The sequence below is a fragment of the Curcuma longa genome, chromosome 16, assembly GCF_044706935.1.
Source record: "Curcuma longa cultivar G26 ecotype Majalengka, Jawa Barat chromosome 16, ITB_CL_G26_1.1, whole genome shotgun sequence".
Lineage (NCBI taxonomy): Eukaryota > Viridiplantae > Streptophyta > Magnoliopsida > Zingiberales > Zingiberaceae > Curcuma > Curcuma longa.
In genome coordinates this window covers 11400303-11419774 of record NC_133876.1, presented here as the reverse complement: position 1 = coordinate 11419774, position 19472 = coordinate 11400303, and the positions used below count along the sequence as shown (strand labels likewise).

Sequence of the window (19472 nt, the reverse complement as noted above, 5' to 3'; positions counted from 1 at the left end):
ATTAAAAATTTTCAATCCGCATACCAACTCAAACTCATCACAAACCAACCCACAAGTGTCACAAACCTAGACGGATCGACCTACCTTAATAAAATTTTATTTAATCTATTTAAATTATTTAACTGGGCATATCAATTTCAATCCATCTTGACTGTTACAGGGAGGAATCAACTTAGGAAAAAAAATGATTGAGAGGATCACATGATCTTTCGGAGAAATAAAATAAAGAAGGGAACAGTAAGCAGGAAAAAAAAACAGAAATATTATTGTAAGCATCACATATGATATAATAGAGTTCTCATATTTTGCGCGACACCACCTGCGCGATCCCGTGCGCGATATCGCCGACCCCTGCCGCTTCCACCCACCCTCACCGCGCCGTCCGGCCACCGTCGGCCGCCGGACCGGGCCCGATCGACGCTCCACTCGCTGGCGCGTCGACCGACGTCGGATTCCGACCGACGAATTCAGTCGGAAACCTCCGAATCCAGCGCGCGACCGATTCCGGCCAAATTGCGATCGATTTTCGATCAAATCGCGGTCGGAGACCGACCGAGGAAGGACCGCCGGCGACCGCGATTTGGCCGGAATCCGACGCGGCCACTGGCAGGCATGATTCCAGCCAAATTATGCCGGATTCCGACTACAATCCGGTCGGAATCCGACGTCGGTCGACGCGTCGGCGAGTGACGCGTCGATCGGGCCCGGTCCAGCGGTCGATGGTCGACAGTGGCCGGACGGCGCGGTGAGGGGCTGCGGCAGCGGTGGGGGTCAGGAGGCGGAGCACTGTACATTCCCAATTTTGGACGGTCAGATGCGGCGCGCAATCGGTGATGAACAGTGGATTCGATGTCGCGTACGGACGCGTAGGAAACACGCGCATAGAATAGCATGAAGTTGAGCAATACTTTTCTTTGTATACATAAAGCGGTTAGATAGTGAATTCCACCTTATTCAAGATATATATATATATATATGATAAAAAGTTTTAGGGTTTGAGATTTGGAATTTTAAAATGGAAGCGTGCTCCGTGAGTTTCGAAGCTCATCAATGGATAGCTTAAACAAGTCTCTGATTACGTAATTGCTGACGTCAGTGTTTATTAAATATTCTCCCACTCCTCCACCTTCAGGCGATTGTGTCGGAAGAATTCCTACGTTTTCAGTTCCGTTCATCGATCCCGTTCAGTGTTCAGAGATGAACATGGAGCCAGTGCCGACAGAGAACGGAGGAGGAGGAGGAGGAATCTCCGGCCATGGTCGGGAAGAACCGGCAGAGGCAACCGCACGTTCTGGTGATTCCCTACCCAGCACCAGGCCACATGCTCTGCCTCCTCGACCTCGCTCACCTCCTCTCGGCGCGCTTCGGCCTCGCCGTCACCGTCGCCGTCACCCCTGCCAATCTACCCATCCTCTCCTCTATCCTTGCCCGCTCGCCCTCCGTTTCGCCGCTCGTGCTCCCGTTCCCGGAGTACCCCTCGCTACCGCCGGGGGTCGAGAACGCCAAGGACATCGATTTCCCGCAATTCTTGTTCTTCATCCACGCCCTCGCCGGTCTCCGCGGGCCGCTCCTCGACTGGGCTCGTGCTGGCCCCGACCCTCCCGACGCCATCATCTCCGACTTGTTCCTCGGCTGGACCAACAGCCTCGCCGCCGAGCTGGGCATTCCGCGCATCGTCTTCACCCCATCCGGCGCGCTGTCCGTCTCCATCTTCCACTGGCTCTGGCGCCGGATGCCCCAAAGGTCCAATCTTGATGATCCGGACGAGCTCATCTCCTTCCCTTCCCTCCCGAACTCCCCTCTTTTTCGCTGGCGCGACCTCTCCGGCCTCTGGAAAATCTACCGGAGAGGCGACCCTGTCTGCGAATTCTTCAAGGAGGGGATGCTCGCCAACATACAGAGCTGGGGTTTGGTTATCAACACCTTCTCCGAGCTGGAACACCCTTACTTGGATTACCTGCGCGACGTCGACCTGGGTCACCGCCGGGTCTGGGCGGTGGGGCCCCTGCTACCGCCTCTCGACGCAGCTGCCGAGCGCGGCGGCACGAGCTCGGTCGCGGGGGAGAAGGTGGCGGCATGGTTGGATGGATGCGACGAGGGATCTGTGGTCTACGTCGCGTTGGGGAGCCACACTCTGCTGGCGCCGCCGCAGGCGGCGGCGCTAGCTGCGGGGATGGAGCGCAGCGGGGCGCGGTTCTTGTGGGCGGTCAAGGAGGGAACGGTGCTGCCGGAAGGGTTCGAGGAGCGGGCGGCGGGGCAGGGGCTGGTGGTCCACGGGTGGGCGCCGCAGGTGGTGATCCTCGGCCACCCTGCCGTGGGGCTGTTTCTGACCCATTGCGGGTGGAACTCAGTGATGGAAGCGACGGCCGCAGGGGTCGCTCTGCTGATGTGGCCGATGATGGCGGACCATTTTGTAGGCGCGCGGGTGGCGGAGGAGGTGGCGGGCGTCGGGTTGAGGGTATGCGACGACGGGCCCGGCGCGGTGCCGGACCCGGACGAGCTGGCGAGGGTGGTGGCGGAGGCACAGGGCGAGGGCGGAAGGGAGAGGAGGGAGAGGGCGAAGGCAATGGCAGCGAGAAGTAGGGAGGCGACTGAGGAAGGAGGCAGCTCGTACAAGAACGTGGCGGAGCTGGTGGAGGAGCTACGGAAGCTGGTTGCGACGGCGAAGCCATCAAAAACTTGAGCCCTCGTGCTGTGTAGTTCGATAGGAAGTGAAGATCTAGAAGAAGATATTCACCATTGAACTTTGCAACATGCCTTCTTCATTTTGGAAGTGTCGATTTCTGATATGTTCCTTGATCATGTGCACTGAATCGATTTATTGATCACATTTCTTATTGTAAAAGATAAAATTTATCATCCCAACAGTCTTATACGATCGACTCCTTGATCATTTGTGAAGAGATAAATCGAAATATTACAATTGACCACTATGTAGAAGGACATTGCCTCGACTTCATCGAAATTCAACCCTTACCACTTCAATAAATCTATCCCGTCGTAATCAACTCAACTATATCCACATTCCACACTTAGTATTACACGTTCTTTTCTAGAAAATAGAAAATAGTATATCATACCAAACGCATTTTCTATTTTCGAAAAATTAAATCAGAAAATAAAAAAAACAGAAATAAAAAATGAAAAATATAAAATATAAAAAAAAATATTTCAAACCAAACACCCCTAAAGTATTCATGTTCTCTTTGTTTGATAGAAAAAAGATTCATTAATTCATTAACGCAACATATATTATTTTGTTTAAAAGAAAAGAGAGCAAGATTAAATATATAAACTTACAAAAATATCCTTACTTACACATTGATTTATATTTTTTTATAATATTAATATTTATTTTATAAATATAAATTAGATATTTTTAAATAAAAAATTAATTCTTTTAGACTACCATTTAAATTAATTACTTTTTGAATAAAAATTAATTTTTTTATACTACCAATAATAGAAAATAGTTGTTGACTATTTTCTGATATTTACTGAATTAGATATGAGGTCATAATCTAAATGTGATCCCATATAAAATATTATCAATTTATTTTTCTATTAGGTTTCAATACCTTTAGAACCCTCCTTAATTTAGCAATTAAAAAGAGTGAAGTAAAAAATGCATTATTTTAAAAGCAATATCCATTTCATCGTAATAAGAATAAACTATATCCAATTATCAAATAATAAATCTTACATTAAATAATACTAATTTAACAAATATCCAAAATTATCTAGTACACAGCATCCAAATATAATCATCCAATTATATAATATCACATAACAAATAATAAACTAATCATGCGGTGGATTCTCTTCATCCATCATTTGGAATAAAAAAATTTTGCGATATACATAAAGGCATCCAAGTAAAACTCTCAACATCTTCAGGCGTTAAACGAAATACAAATATCATGTAGAAATTTTATATTGCTCAACACTTAATTGAATCAACAAACTCTACACTTCATTCTCAAAAATAGAAAATTCAATTGACTTAACCATTTCAGATGTTGACCTCATAATGGCTTGAACTACTTATTTAATTGCATTGCTTATATAGTCATCAACTTTATCTTTCTTTATCCTCTTGTTCTTAGATGATGCTCTAACAAAAAAGTTTGCTTGAGATTTAGTTGGTTCAGAATCAAGAGTTGGAATTTAAACATCCTCATTAACTGCATCTGAATTGTCCAAATTGATTTCTTATTGAGATATCATAAATTCAACTTCATCAATGGTTTCAAAATGATTTCCACCAACATTATTCTCTATTTCCATGTTAGCTCTTCTCATTCGCATTTCTAACACAATTTCAGTATGTTGTCCCATAGCTCTATCTTTCCCATATAATTGAACTAACTTCTCATAATTTCGAATAGACTTGCTCTTCCATTCGGCAACTTTTGATTTTATCGACAAGTTACAATATAATTGCATCAAGCATTCATTCATAGATAATATCATCAAAGAAAATCAAATATAATTTTCAAATGCATATCATGAAGTGCACCTCAATTAGTTGTTGTCAAACTTCAAGTTTAGCAATGAACATTTCTGTGATGGGATCGCATGCAAAATCACTCATACCATTCTTGAATAGATCATAACACGAAACGAACCTCTTTTAATATATTTCATGCGATTTTAAATCATGTCCTTATCGATAGCTTTGTCGGGAAATTTTATTTTCAATTCATTCACAATATTTTCAAATGCATGTGTATTAAAGATTCTACCAACCCTATTGCTATATTATGTTGATTCAAATATATATCAATAAGAGCGAGCATTACCCATTACTTAAATTCATGTAACATAATATTACTCTCTTTTTTGAAGAGGCCTTTCAGTCATCATGATTTATCTCCTTTTAAATTACTATAGAGCCGACATTGAAAGTCGTTTGGGGTGAACATTATCACCTTTTATCACAAGAGCAACCTCAAACTATGTTGCTTAGCCAATTGCTCGAAATGCAAAACCCCAAGTTATCAATATAAGTTCTCTGACCCCCATCAGTTCATTCAATGGTTTCGCTAGCATCAACACTTGAAATTAAGACTGCAATCGTGGGCTTCAAGTGTAACACTACTAATGCAATATCAATCATGAGTCAAATTGGCACTCACCTCAGGCACCCCTCATAGCCTATCCCCATATTATGTGAAGGGAGATAAATCACAGAGTTAGTTTATAACCAACCGCCAAGTGGCTAAGGGATGGGAGGAATTTTTTCCCTCGAGAGCATGTGCCCATCGAGAATTGATTCCTTGTCCCGCCGTAGGGACATCAATCATGAGTCAAAGAAATCAGGAAGGAGGTGAAAGAAAGAGACAAATGCAGACACTCATTAATGGCCTCTAAGAAACTGAAGGGCTCATGGGGCCATCAGAAGATATCACCACCAATCTGGAACCTGGAAATCTGGAACTTGTGCTCCATTTAAGAACAGAAAGCTACTCCTGCAATAAAGAATGAGAATGAGACCACCCAACTGCAGTGTAATCAGAAAGGTTTGCCTACTGACACACTCTTAAGTTTGTCAAACTTTCATTTATTTTTTTGGAGATAAATAGCCTTCTCCCTGATTTACCTTCCGAATAAATTCAGAGCATAAGCTAGCTTATGTAGCTTATGTATGCTCAGAAGCCAACTTAATACTCTTATTGTTCCATTAAGTGCTTCATCATACTCGTGGGAGTGTACTCCCTCTCTATTTTTTATTCTGATGAAGTGCAAGCATATCAACACTAGAGTTCATGCATAATCTGTCCTCTAATGGGAAAAGGTTCCAAGCCTAACCTATTTCAATCATAAAATGAATCAAGTGCTGGTCCTATAATTAATTGGCACAGTGTTCAGATTCAGATCTGAAATGTAAACGTATTCTGAACTGTTTCTACTCCCCTACAACTGGATTCAAAAAAATCAGTTGAAACATCTGCAGATCCACTGCTAAAATCAAAATGTAAATACTTCCTAAGTTCTTGGTGACATTCTCACCTGACTGTAAATATTATCTTGATCCTACTTGAAGAGTAAAATATGGAAGCTTCATGGAAGAGAAGGGACTTATGTTTGAAGGAAATGAGATTGGAGTACTCTTAGAGTGCTCCAACACTTCACATGGCTATTAATGCCATTTATTGGGCGTAAAAGTCTAACCGAAAAAAGGTTGACGATTGCATTAGACCTACACAATTAGCTGTGGAATTTGTCTAAACTTATGAACAATCCAACTCTAAATAATTAGGACAAACACAACCTAGCACAATGATGATAATAATAGTATATGAATAGCGTTTAAGGGGTTTTCTTTTTTTTACTTAAGCAAATATATAGTGTAGTGTTGAAGTTGAGGGAACCCTTCATATGTATCATTCAGCACACAACCACCATCAGATGAAAATTGGAGGTTGTGGAGGTGGCTGATGACAACACACCCTTATGTTTGTCGATAATCTTGGCAGGTGGATGTGTTGATAGAGAAGTATATTATTTTTGATAGACATAATCTGAACTTCACAAAAAAGTATGAATACAAGCTAGTGACATTTACATTTGGACCATGTTTAATTAGGACCATAAACGAGTCAAATGTTGTGTTATTCAAACTAACTGAGTCAAGTTAAAATGCACCAAGTCATAGAAATCGATGTTCAAGCTTGGCTTGATTTCATTTTTATGAGCTAAGTTTGATTCAAACTTGGCTTGAGTTTGGTTCGTTTAGATATTGTCAAGCTCTCAATTTGAGTTGGTTTAATTGTTTGAAATCTTTACATTTTAAAGTTTGTTTAGTTGGTTATTGAATTTGATATTACAAGCTTATCTGTTTGTTTTGAGAGTTTGTTTGTCTATTTACAAATTTGATAAGAGATTTGTTAATGAACATTTCACAATCTTTGTTCATGAATAATAATGCACTGAAACATGTGTTTATTTAATTGACCTTTAATATATTGAATGGACATAAACCAAAGTTGCTCACAAACGTTTGGTTCTAATACAGCCCTATGATTAACTAGAACATTGGGGAATTAACAATGGAGAGATCTCTTTATGCAATAATTAGTCCAATAGCAACAAGTGCACCCATAAAATGAATACTAGTTTAGGAAAAGGAGTCAAATCCATGATTTCTAGCCACTAAGTAGGGCAACCAAAGACCTGAAAAAAAGGCAGACCACTCTGCAGATGCCTCACACACAAATAAAGCTGGCCACTCTGCATAGTTTTCAGCAACCTCAGTTGGGAAAATTTCACAAACAGATGAGACGCATCATAATTTACCATTGACCTTCCAGGATTTGATTGCCAATTGGCATTTTGCTTGTTGATTTTAGTGGCTAGAATCAAAAACTCTTTGATGACTGATTTGACAGCTAGAGAAATCAAGATCTCGAAGCTAAACCAAGTTCAACAATGGGAATGATGCAGAAAAGAAGACAAAGAACTGGGATAGAGACTCACTGCTTACCTGATTCTCATAACGAGACACGAGGAGTAACCCTCAGTGGTCCAGGCAAGCTGAGGGATGGAATAGCTTTTTGCCGTTCTAAGCTACTTCTCCTGAATGATTCAGCGTGTCCCTTATCTTGTTCTTGGTAGCTGTGGCCCCTTCCACTCGCATACTTCCATGACAGGAAGAATCTCACGCTTTTTGGTTGCTTGCTGCTGCTTGCTCCTGTTGCTGTACTGTACTGTGCTGAGCAGTGCAGGAGATGATAACCCATCCTCGTGCTCTGCAGTCCCTACATCCACTGACAGCGTTCCACGCGGAAGGTTAGCCATCATGCCATAAAGAAGGGGAAAGAAGAAATCAAATAACAGAGACGTCATCCAATAAAAGAGGGTCTTTTAAGGCTGCCCAGACCTGCAGCTGGTTAAAGGCTGTTCTCTTCCTCGCCTTGACGCCCATCCTTCCTTGACAGCTGAAGGAAGGAATGGGGAATTGCCAGGCGTCCGAGGCGGCCGTGGTGGTGATTCAGCACCCCGGAGGGAAGGCGGAGAGGCTTTACTGGCCGACGAGCGCCGCCGACGTGATGAAGAGCAACCCGGGGCACTACGTGGCCCTGGTGACGCTCACTGTCTCGGAGACGAAGCAGGACGGCGGCGGCGGCGCCGTGAAGTTCACCCGGGTGCGACTGCTGAAGCCCAAGGACGTGCTGTTGCTCGGCCGGGTTTACCGGCTGATCACCTCCCAAGGTCGCATCACGCGTGCTCCTCCTTCTCCTCGTAGGATTTCTTGCTTTATGGGCTAATGGTGAGGCATTTTGGCGATCGGCCAGAAGCCAAGCAGGCTATCATGCAGAGAAAGCACGAGAAGCTCAAGAAAAACCAGGCTGAATCATGCAGAGGACAGCCGCAAGAAGAGGAAGACAGGAAACCTGTGCAGAGCGCTGAGGCTGCTGGAGAGGAACAGCAGGAGGATTCAGAGAATAAACCTCAAGTTTGTTCTTTCTTGTATCTTTAGTAGCAGATTTCATACCGCAGCCATTGCCTTCTTTCTTTGATGCGATTCAGGTGGCAAGGGAGGACAGAGACCGGCAAAAGAGCAGCACTCAAGCGGCGGCGGCGGCAAGACGCCGGCACTGGAGACCTTCGCTGCAGAGCATCTCAGAAGCAGTGAGCTGTGCAGATGATCATGAAAAGAGTTTGGAGTGTCAGTTTCCAGAGATATCTCAGACTCCTTGTAAAGATTATCCATGATGGATAGTAAGAACGGATTGCAGCTTTACCTGTAAAGTTATCTGTAACAAAAATTTCACAGAAGAGAAGCAAGTAGATACTTTGAATGTTCAGTTAATGCAGACACAGCAACAATATTTCTCCCGAACCCCTTGACATAATTATCACCAAGGTTTCCAGAAGAAAACAAAAACATAAAAATGCATTGTAAATTAGTGGAAGAATTTGCAAAGAGGAAACAATTCTCAGTTCAAATCCTTAATTAACCTTGCAGACTGAACACAAACTCTTGGCACCTGCTCAGAGTTCACAGCAGCTCCTACGTGAAGATTATACAATATTGGCATGAACTATCACAAATAGATTGAGTTAAGTTATTGCTGACATCATAATGCTTCTGGTTCAGGAAATCTAAGCTAGTTTCTTATCTTATGCCTAATAGCAAAAGCTTAGCAATGGAGAGTTAAGCAAATTCTTATTTATGACTGTGATAGCTCTCGGCAACGTTTGGTGGCAGCAATTACAGCATTCATCAGGGTAGCACGGTATGCACCCTTCTCCAGTTCATGAATCCCAGCTATTGTCGTCCCAGCAGGGGATGTCACTGCATCTTTCAGCTGGCCAGGATGTTTTCCAGTCTGATTAACCATGGTTGCAGCACCTAACACCTGCAAAAAAGAACCTAAATTTCATATGAATGATGTGGATTAACCAAAAGAAAGGAAGTTCTTGCTTGCTATTTATTAAAGATTAGCCCAGAGTTTAGGATGGCCATGTTGGTTGGAGCAAATCAGAGGAATACTGAGCATTTTCCAAGTAGTAAAAACAGCTATTATCTGAAGATTAACGTGCCCGATTCAACATTACTTGACTAAGCAAGGGAATGAGTACACTACCATTTCCATGGATAGCAAGCAGTAATACACATGTTGCAACTGTCACAACAAATCCCCAAATTAACTTGTTTATTAGCAGTTCAAATACAAATAAGGTGATCCACCAAACAGGCCAAAAACTTGTTGATTGCATCCTCCTTAGGTGCCACCACGCAGAAATGCATGAAAGGTCTCTTTATTCCATACTAGGTTTGCAAAGTGCATTTTTGAGGAAAAAAAACACTTTGTGCTGAAATGCATTGTATGAAAGAACTTGAATGTTTGGTTTGCAACTTAAAATTTTTGGTTATTGAACTTTTTGCTTTTAACTTATCAATGATAATAGATAAACAATTAGAAAACAACACTTTATTAACTAAATTTTATAATAAATTATATATCTAATCTCCACATGTTAATCTTTTTATTAATGTGTAATATAATATGATAAGAATTATTTGACAATATAAATATCTTATGATTGAATCACTATTTCTATTATAAAGCTATTACAATATACTTTTACATACATAATAAAATATTAAAAAAACTATTTGTTGGTCCAAGCTAGTATTTATTTATATTATATAATATTTTTAGTACAATTATTTTAAAATATATTGAATTATTGAACTAATATTTTAACACATTCATAACATATAAACAACATTATTTATTTAATAGAATAATAATTTTAACATATTTTCATTTCCTTATTATTTTAATATATGATGAAATAATCTTTCTATTTTTTCAAATATAATTTACTAGTTATTTACATACAAATAACAATTTGCATTTATTTCATTTTGTGTCAATTTATATTATTTAAATACTAAATTTAAATATTGAATATTCTGTTATGTTTATCTAATTTTTACATCAATTTTTTTAAGTATCTAAAAACTGATATGGGAAATATACTCTCACCCACATTAGAAAAGTGACTTAGAGAATGTAAAAGACTTTCAACATAAGTTTACCAAACATTTAGTTTAAATCTCAAGGTGCTTTGGCCCCCAAAAGTGCTTGCGAAAGCACTTTCCAAACTCAATTAACCTTTATATGTATTTTGAAAATAAAGGACAGTGCGGATGCACAAAGCTTCCTTCAATGCGAAATCCTGGACAAGGATCTATTATACGCAATCTTATCTTACTTTGTAAGAGGCTATTTTTGAAACTCGAATCCGTGACTTCCAAGTCACACAGCAGCAACTTTACCGTTGCACTAAGACTCCCCTTCTCTATATGTATTTTGAAAATACCACAAATAATTCTTCAAAGTAGTTTCAGTGATGATTGATAGTTTGTGAGTAATCATTTATGCATTATTAACAAGATACCGTTTGTGATGCCAGACTAAGAGCAAGATCACGAGGAAGACCAGCTGCCACTCCACCATCAGCCAAGGCCTCTATTGCCAAATATATGTATGCCGGGCCACTACCACTGGAATTAGATAGCATATTTGTCAATAAAACCCATGTTGAAGAATTACAATCAATTGAATGTAAAAAACTGCAATCTGCATCAGTAAATAACAAATTGTTTCCATCCAAAAGATCAAAATGCATCATGCAGAAGATGTACCTCAAACCAGTTACAGCATCAAAATACTTCTCATCTGCTGTCCATACCTTTCCAATTGCACGGAATAAACTGGCCACACGTTCTTCATCTTTTTCTGTTGCCAGCTCCCCGACACACATGACTGAGAATATTCAAGCATTTAAAGGCATGGAAATTGTGTCAGGGAAAAATCAAAATGACATCCTTTTTTCCCAAATTATCAAAGAAGCATTCATTTTGAAAAAATCAACCGAAGGGTGGCCCTCCTTCCATCCAATAATGCAATACAATTATAATATGCACTAGGATGCATTTAATACATTGGTTAAGTTTAAAGAGAAACATAGATTTTTCACCTGATGCAGCTTGTCCAACAGCTGAAGGTGTATTTGGCATTACCCTGATTATCCGACGCTGACCAGACCAATCCTGTGTTTATTATTGAATGTACAGCAGAATCAAATCAAATTTTGAAGATTTTTCAACACCACAATCCCAACTCCAAAATAAAAAATACAAGAGAAATAACATGGTGAGAATGGAAACAAGTTGGAAAGCTTTAAATAATTGAAGGCAACTGGCAAATAAATTATGTTGTTAGCTGTTAGCCATCATAACAGTTTAGAAACAAGGAATATGTTGTTAGCTGTTAGCCATCATAAGCAAGGTGGAATCATACAGGAGCAAGATGGCACTGAATTCAGCAAAAATTCCCAATCCCATTAGTCCATTACATTTTACCTATCATATGTCAATATAATAGATACACTATCATGAGAACCCATAAATTTTACTTGTCCACCTTTTGTGTCAATTAAGTATCAATGCTACTGAAATCATAACCCCACATGCTGCCTCTGAATTTTTGGTATTAATGGTTAGTCAATTAAGATCCAGGTTTCAAATCTTGTTTATACACATACAAACCTCAAAAGGGAGGCTATAGAAACAAAATTTGCCTGGATCTTAATTGACTAACCATTAATATTATTTTCCTTGTGATGTTTCACAAGATTGTTTACTATGTGAATGGTTCCTTTGTCACAATAAAGCATAAAGGTTGTTTCTCATTAAGTTCAACTCACAAAATGAAAATATTCTTAGAATGCAATTTCTCTAACTTCATAGAGCGCAATCCACTAGGATTAGCTTAATACGATCATATTTCACAAGATTATTTGCAATGTGGGTGGTTGTTTCTTTGTCAGAATAAAGAATGCAAATCTTCTTACCCAAAGAACCTACAAAATTAATGAACTATAGCTCTGTATCACTGGACCTACATTTTTGCTGTTGTGCAAATCCCCTAGCCACCAATGGAAGTGCAATGGCCAAAAGTAAACTTTCCATCCTCAGCAAATCTTGCCCGATCAGCATGTATTCACTTTCATTCCAAGGAATTTGTTGCAGGCAAAGAACAGTCATTTTTCTGGGCATCTTTTTCAATACATTAATATCATGGGTCTTGCCATTTGTGCATATACAGCTATGAATGCTCACGGCATAAGCATGTGATTGATAATTTAGGGGACCTATAAATCATTGTAAATACCCTATCCACCCTACTCATTCACCTATTATGTGTCAGCTAGTTGACACAGAGAACAAGCTTGGGTAAGTAATCTTTAAATCCTCGGATATAATAGTACTTCACAAACCTAAGCTTGGGTCAGAAGTCAGCCACAAAACAGATTTGTAAGAGGTTAAATGTTGAGTTGGATGTGTGCTGTTACTAGGAGATAAAAAATATATATAACATTATTATTTTGGAACAAGAGGCAGAACCCCAACGAACAATGAAAAAATAGGAAATATATTAAGGTGATATTGGCATAATTAGTTACTATCTACCATATGATTTTAAATAAGGCCCAATATAAGAACCATGTAACAGAGTCCCAAACAGTTAGGAACATGGCTCATTATTATTGAGGACCATAGTTCCTCATAGGTACTCTACTGGAAAGGTTAGAACAGAAAGAAAGAGAAAAATAGCATTTAGTACTCCATATAAATGATCTTCATGAATCAACACATAGAATACTAGTGCAGTTACGAAATAAGTTGAGAAACATAATTAAAAATAATAAAACAACCAACCTGCAAATCTCTTAGCTTAATTCCAGCAGCTATGGATACTAAAAGTTTCTCATCTGATAAAAAGGGCTTCAAATCTGACAAGACTTGTTTAGCTGCAATTAGCATCAATTATCACCATATGAAACAATCTGTTTGATATCTAAAGGTTGTGGAATGACCAATCATATTTATGGATCAAAGTGCTACGAAGTTGGAACAACACTATGAAAAATGCTAAATGCATAAGTAATATTGTTAGGATAGATAAGACTAAAAAAATATTGCTATCCAGGAGAAATTGGGCATGGTTCAAAGAGATGATAAAGTGAGAGAAAACAAGTTGCAACTGTGTGGACACACTCAAAGGTGATCGTGGAATTTATAATTAGACGAGTTGAATCTATTAGGGTAGAATGTGTAAGGGGTAGAGAGATCAAAGAAATCTCTAGGTAATAAAAATAGTTTAATTGACTTGAATATTACTAATGACATTGTGTTGCACAAAATTTAATGGAGGAATAAGACTCATGTATCTGACTCTAAATAGTTAGCACTTACACCATCATTCAGCTTGATGATGATGATGATGATACTCAAATAAGCAATTACAAATATGCTGCAAAAACTTTAGATAAAGGTTTTCTCTTCTCTTTGTCCATTTGTTTTGAATTTTGGGTCATTTTGTACTTTGAGAAATTCTCATATAATACATCTGAAAAGTTTTTCTATCTTAAGTTAAAAAATACATCTTATATGATAGTAATACAAACAGAACATTTAACTGATATGATAAATCAATATATGATAAAGTCAAAAGAATTTTTTTACCTGTGATCTTTATATGTGTTCTATATCCCAGAGTATCAATGCAACAGTAGAAAACAAATCAAATAAGGATTTGCTTTGGACTGGCACAGAATAAATTAGAAGTTTTGACCAAAAACATAAGTGACAAAGAAGTTCTATTTTTTCAATGTCATTGAGAATATGTAATTGATATGAAAATTAGAGGGTACAATTAACATAAAGAAATTGTTATCTTTGATTAATTATGTTTGTTCTATATCCCATTGAGAATATGAATATATTAGTGAGAAGACAAATCAAAAAATGAAGTAAATAAAGGTAAAATAAACACCTGAATTCCCTGCCCAAGATACAGGTTGTTTTATTAGGCATGCAAGGTTACAACTAGAGAAGCTTGATTACAAAACCCAAGTGGTAATGTACCAAAGAAGCTTCACTCAAACTAAAGATCCTTCAAGACAGCCATATAAGAAAGCATGCAGAAAGACTATGGCATTTGCAACAAAAATATATCAAAATTACACTATATAAATAATATAGAGCAGTTAATGCCCAAATTTCCTTATCAAGTATGATTATCATCATAGAAATAGACATGGTAGAATGGATATAAATGGCAAATCTAGGTCGTTGTGTTCTGAATTAAAAATCTGTTCCTCTATAAAGAGTTCGTAGAGAATTGTACCTGCTTGAGGTTTCACAGAAAGAACAATAATGTCACTCTCATCAACAACCTGTCATAAAAAATGGTCAAAAATGCCAAACAAGTAAAATAACTTTCAGAAACTAACTACCCAAAGATTAGATGGAAGAAAACTACTTGGTAAATGAAAGACATTTGTAGGAATCTTCTTGCCAAAATAAACAAATGCTGAGAAATCTAAAAAAGCAGATTAACAAGAAAGAAATTATATAAAAGATTTCAGAATTAAAAGAGTATCATATTCTAAAGAATGCGATGACATCTTCACTAGTGAACTTTTAATCGGGTGGGTCTAGTGGTCTCTAGGATCTGGAAGGTCCAGCATTTATCTGTTGGTATTCTTCTCTGATTAGCTGAAACAGTTCGATTCATAATCCTATTAGTAACAGTAACATTTAAACAAATGACGTTTTTTCATTCGGCCTTTTAGACCATATCCTGGCTTTTCATTGTATGTGGGGAGCCTCACTTCTTTACCTCTTAGTTATATAAGCAAAAAGACCTAACCAAACAATCCAAAAGGAGAATAAATCTGGGTCTTTCCTTGGACTTGGTAGGGCATCAGCTTTCCATACAAAATTTAATGTGTCAGGCCTTTGCATAAATGCCAAAAAGAATTATCTAACTCAAATTCAATTAAATATTAACAAAAAATAGAATATAAGAAATCTAATACAAGATGCAAAAAAGAAATATGAACGGTTTGGACAAATGTTAATCTTACCCAACTTGACCCTAATCTAAGTTCAAAAATGACAAAAAATTGTACGAGTTAGGGATTGTGGTTTGTTTCCTGTTGTTATTTTTGTTGTAAAAAGTTGTTTGTGGTGTGTGTGTGTGTGTGTGAAGAGAGAGAGAGAGAGAGATTAAAGTTAATTCAAAAACTCGATCAGAGGAAAACCCTGAAACCAGCTAGACTCGAACATGGTTGTGATAGATTCACCAAAAAGAAGGGTTGGGTTCGATTTAGGTTGGGGCAACTTTCCCTGACCCAAAACTAGGTCAGTCAGGGTTGGGAAAACCTGACAGACCATGCAATTAACAAATTTCTAAATCTGCAACAAAAGATTATCCATCTATTCTATAACTATAAGTTAAGAAACATAATAATAACAGCACAGTACAAATGTAGAAGCCAATAAATAAGACCCCAACGAATTCTTGGCCGTGTGAAGTGGCCCTGAACAGATCCAGATCACTTGGAGAAGTATCCGGCTTCCTACTTTTGATTGTCGGGATTACTTTCACTGCCAGTATGAATGCCTGAGGTGTCTCTTAGGCACAGAAGCTGGGTTGAGGACATCACACTGAAACAGCATTTTCCTTACATTTGTAATGAAATAAATATATAAATAAATTTATTGAATAAGTTTACAGATATCCAGCTTAGGGAACTTAACTTGGAGTCTCCAACACTCCTCATCTATTTCAGACAAGCAATTTCCAGTCAGGGCCTATTTGAGCTTCATCAAATCTTTGGTGGTCTGGGTGATGCCTTTAACTGCACTGTCACACATTGGCATTGGGATCCAACTGGAGTCTTTTCTAGCAGCTCAGCCTATTTTAAGTTAGTCCATGGGGTTTTGTTGGATCCTTGGAAGGAGGTTATTTGGATCTCTTATGCAGCCATTAAACTGCAGACTTTTACTTGGTAAGTTTTGCATGTCAAACTCAACACCAGGGATGTTTAGAAGGAAGCATGTTACTATTGATGATATCTCGTATATCAACTATGGAGAAGCAGCTGAGAAAACTTCACCAAACTTATTCTTTACCTTCCTCTATACTTTTTCTGGATGGCGGCTGAATCATTTGTGTTTCTTTTTTTTTTAGACTGGGCACCTAACTCCAGATCTCTGGAGTTCTGAAGCTAGTAGTCTCAGAATAGGCGAGCAACAGATGATATGTCTATGGTTGGCTGCATGTTGTTTTGGCAGCACAAGGTCCAGTCTGGAATTTCTAAATTCCTATCTCAAAGCTCTACAGATTTGGGAGGATGATACACCATGGCTTTGTAGGGTTAAAGTGCCAGCTGCAGCTTCATTTGGCTACAGGAGGATTCTGTGTAAGCTTCATGGTCTAATTCATGGCTGATTCTGCAACTGTGTTTGGCTTTTCCTTTTTTTATCTCTGTAGCCTGGTTATATCACTACATGTTCTGACTTCAAGTTTATGTTAAATGAAATAGGAGCAAACTAACTTGGCTCTCTGAACTCATTTTTTCAAAAAAAAAAGTCCATAAATTATGAACAATCTACCACAGCAATCAGAAACTGGAATCTTCACCAGAGTTGTGATGAACAATATGAACTTTTAAAATTAATTATTCATGTTCATAGAAGGTTAATAGGATCATAATTTAGCATATTATTAAAAATGGTGGATCCATGAAATCCCGTTAGGCTCATGCTATATTGCTATGTAAGAATAGTATCGTATCTAATTCAATCCAATACCTTCTGTAGGGATCACCCAATGACTTCAGCTGTTGAAACCAGCTCTGTTCCACTTGTTATTCAATTGGATTGACCATGTTCATCTTCTCATGTTTTTGGTATGCTTCACCCACCTACCAACCAAAACAGGGAAGGAGCATCCTCTTCATGCACCAGATTTTCTAGAGGGCTATTATGGTTAAACTCTTGCATATGCCCATAAATTAGCATATTCGTATAAAATTGTGGATGTTCCTTGCAAAAATGAGTTTGGTGGATGAAAGAGATTTGTAAACAACTAATAAGGACCATATAAAGGTCCGCCCAGACAATAACCAAAACATTGCATATTTTTGTTCTATTGTTGGTTGAATTTTCATAGCTAATCATTTTCTGGTCAAATTTTAATGTTTTGCTATAGTTATAAAGAATGTTCATGAATCATGTAGCCATGAATTGTGCGACAGATAGTCATCTATCCTAGCCGCCTCCAAACTAAAAGAAGTTGGGAGAAATAGAGGTCTAATGGTGGTGATGATGATAATCATCTATCACTTGGTTTCCCTTTTTCAGCAGATTAAAAGTAACTTGAATTCACTCTACTCAATGATATAGAGGGACTAATTTAGACAACGATTCCAAGAAAAATAGCTTTTTTAGCAAACAGATTAAACAAAATCACCTATGTGACCGACGCAACGGAAAGAGAAGGAATAAGAAAGCAAATAATACCTGGGAGTTACTCTCAAGGATTCGCACGCCGAATGATTCAAAGACGAGGCGACGCTCAGGACGCCGATGTGCGGTGCGGATGCTAGGTGCGGGGAGGACGCCAGACTTGGCGACACCACGGGCGATGCTCTCTGCCATGTTCCCAGCGCCAATGAACCCTAGCTTGAATATGTCCGTGGATGGTACAGCCATCTCCGACAAGCGCGAACTCTCGACAGAACCACTAACCCTCCAGATCGAAGCGATTCAGCCTTCCTCTGCTAGCGGACGATGCTGACCGAATGGCGGCGGCCGGAAGCGGAGATTTAAGGGGTTGGCGAGCGGAAGAATTAGGGCTGCCAACGGTCCATCTTCCAGATGTCGTCCTCGCCGTGACATGGAAGCTCTTAACACGCGAATAAGACTGATCCATATATTAAAATCACGAGACTTGCGTACGTTGAACGGAGCTTTTCTCGTTGGGCACCCTAAGTTTCTAAAAAATCACAAACCTTGCCCTTCAAATTACTGAATTATATAATCATTTTTTAAAAATACCCTTCTGCCGTAAAAAATAAAAAAAAAATAATGCTTAATTTAATAATAATAATAAAAGAGTAGAATATGATATGATCATTCGGATAAGACTCAATAAAAGTAATCACGATCGAATTCAGTCAACTTTTTAGACCTATTGGATAATAAATTAAAAAGTCGATTTTTTAGATCAATTTCCTTAAATTGAGAAATAGGTCCATCTTTTGTTCTCTTCTAATGGGCTGACTTCCTTCAAATCAAACTTTAGTAGATTGATTTTTTTTCATGTCGTACTTTAGTAGACTCACTTCTTACAAATCGACTTTTAGAACGCTAAGTACCAAGAAAATCCTTTCGATAAAGATTTGAAAAAACTTTTTAAAAAAAGTTAGAAGGGAGATCTAAGCAAAAGTTTTGACAAAGTCCCTTAATAGGACTCTTTTTCAATAAACTTCTGAATTGTAAAAAAGAATTCGTTACCTCCCTAGCAGTTTCATACGATACAGTCCTATGATTATTTATAAGAAAGTAAATTAATTGTCAAAATTACAGTCAACCATTAAAGAAAAAAAAAATGAAACCCTTCGATACTCAATCAAAACATCAAATGAAAACGAAGAGATTAAATAGTAAAGAGTAGACAACAAAATGAACTGTTAATATGGATGTTGCAATCGATCACTTTTAAATAAAAAAGTAAAAAGATGACTTTATTTTCAAAGAATATAACTCTTTGTTTATTTGTCAAAAGAGACATCTATTTTGATGATCAACACTTCAACGGTTGTATTCATTTCTGACTAATACTTTAATAACTATCGAATTGAATCCGAGTTTTATTTTAGACAGATCATATTTAAATGTGACTAAGATGAAATTGACTTAAGATGTTCTAATCTAAATTCAATTTGATTAGATTTTAATTCGATTTGATTCGAATTCATTTAGATTTTTAACTTCAATTTTTAAGATGCTTAGATAAATTTAAAATTGTCTTCTGTAAGAGGTAGAATCCGTCATCCCAATGATCTTACACGATCAATCCCATGACTATATG

General features: G+C 38.4%; 3 protein-coding genes and 1 long non-coding RNA gene across 4 annotated transcripts; 2 read left to right on the top strand and 2 right to left on the bottom strand.

The window, feature by feature from the left end:
• Positions 1-1185: 1185 nt before the first annotated feature.
• Positions 1186-2793, top strand: LOC141847975 (UDP-glycosyltransferase 89B2-like). The gene has a single exon (XM_074736083.1). It carries the CDS (start codon positions 1256-1258, stop codon positions 2681-2683), a length of 1428 nt encoding a protein of 475 aa, XP_074592184.1. The 5' UTR covers positions 1186-1255; the 3' UTR covers positions 2684-2793.
• Positions 2794-5418: 2625 nt separating this feature from the next.
• On the bottom strand, positions 5419-7968 carry LOC141847314 (uncharacterized). Its single transcript, XR_012603414.1, has 3 exons — positions 7883-7968; positions 7487-7769; positions 5419-5471 (listed from the first exon to the last, which is right to left on the bottom strand). It is a non-coding gene; the product is annotated as an uncharacterized LOC141847314 (long non-coding RNA).
• On the top strand, positions 7873-8815 carry LOC141847313 (uncharacterized). Its single transcript, XM_074735325.1, has 3 exons — positions 7873-8214; positions 8298-8458; positions 8533-8815. The coding sequence occupies exons 1-3, from the start codon at positions 7953-7955 to the stop codon at positions 8716-8718; spliced, it is 609 nt and encodes a 202-aa protein (XP_074591426.1). The 5' UTR covers positions 7873-7952; the 3' UTR covers positions 8719-8815.
• A 114-nt stretch (positions 8816-8929) lies between these two features.
• On the bottom strand, positions 8930-18269 carry LOC141847312 (pyrroline-5-carboxylate reductase). Its single transcript, XM_074735324.1, has 7 exons — positions 17900-18269; positions 14715-14763; positions 13244-13335; positions 11500-11572; positions 11165-11285; positions 10918-11023; positions 8930-9365 (listed from the first exon to the last, which is right to left on the bottom strand). Exons 1-7 carry the CDS (start codon positions 18089-18091, stop codon positions 9177-9179), a joined length of 822 nt encoding a protein of 273 aa, XP_074591425.1. The 5' UTR covers positions 18092-18269; the 3' UTR covers positions 8930-9176.
• Positions 18270-19472: the final 1203 nt, after the last annotated feature.

Bases quoted from the DNA above. Each gene is read 5' to 3' on its own strand.
- LOC141847975 (XM_074736083.1), top strand. From the start codon at position 1,256: ATGGTCGGGAAGAACCGGCAGAGGCAACCGCACGTTCTGGTGATTCCC.
- LOC141847313 (XM_074735325.1), top strand. From the start codon at position 7,953: ATGGGGAATTGCCAGGCGTCCGAGGCGGCCGTGGTGGTGATTCAGCAC. The intron at 8,215-8,297 runs GTCGCATCACGC...GCGATCGGCCAG, and splicing joins CCGGCTGATCACCTCCCAAG to AAGCCAAGCAGGCTATCATG. The intron at 8,459-8,532 runs GTTTGTTCTTTC...GATGCGATTCAG, and splicing joins ATTCAGAGAATAAACCTCAA to GTGGCAAGGGAGGACAGAGA.
- LOC141847312 (XM_074735324.1), bottom strand. From the start codon at position 18,091: ATGGCTGTACCATCCACGGACATATTCAAGCTAGGGTTCATTGGCGCT. The intron at 13,336-14,714 runs GTACAATTCTCT...TGCTAATTGCAG, and splicing joins TTCTGTGAAACCTCAAGCAG to CTAAACAAGTCTTGTCAGAT. The intron at 11,573-13,243 runs GTTGGTTGTTTT...TAATAAACACAG, and splicing joins TTAAGCTAAGAGATTTGCAG to GATTGGTCTGGTCAGCGTCG.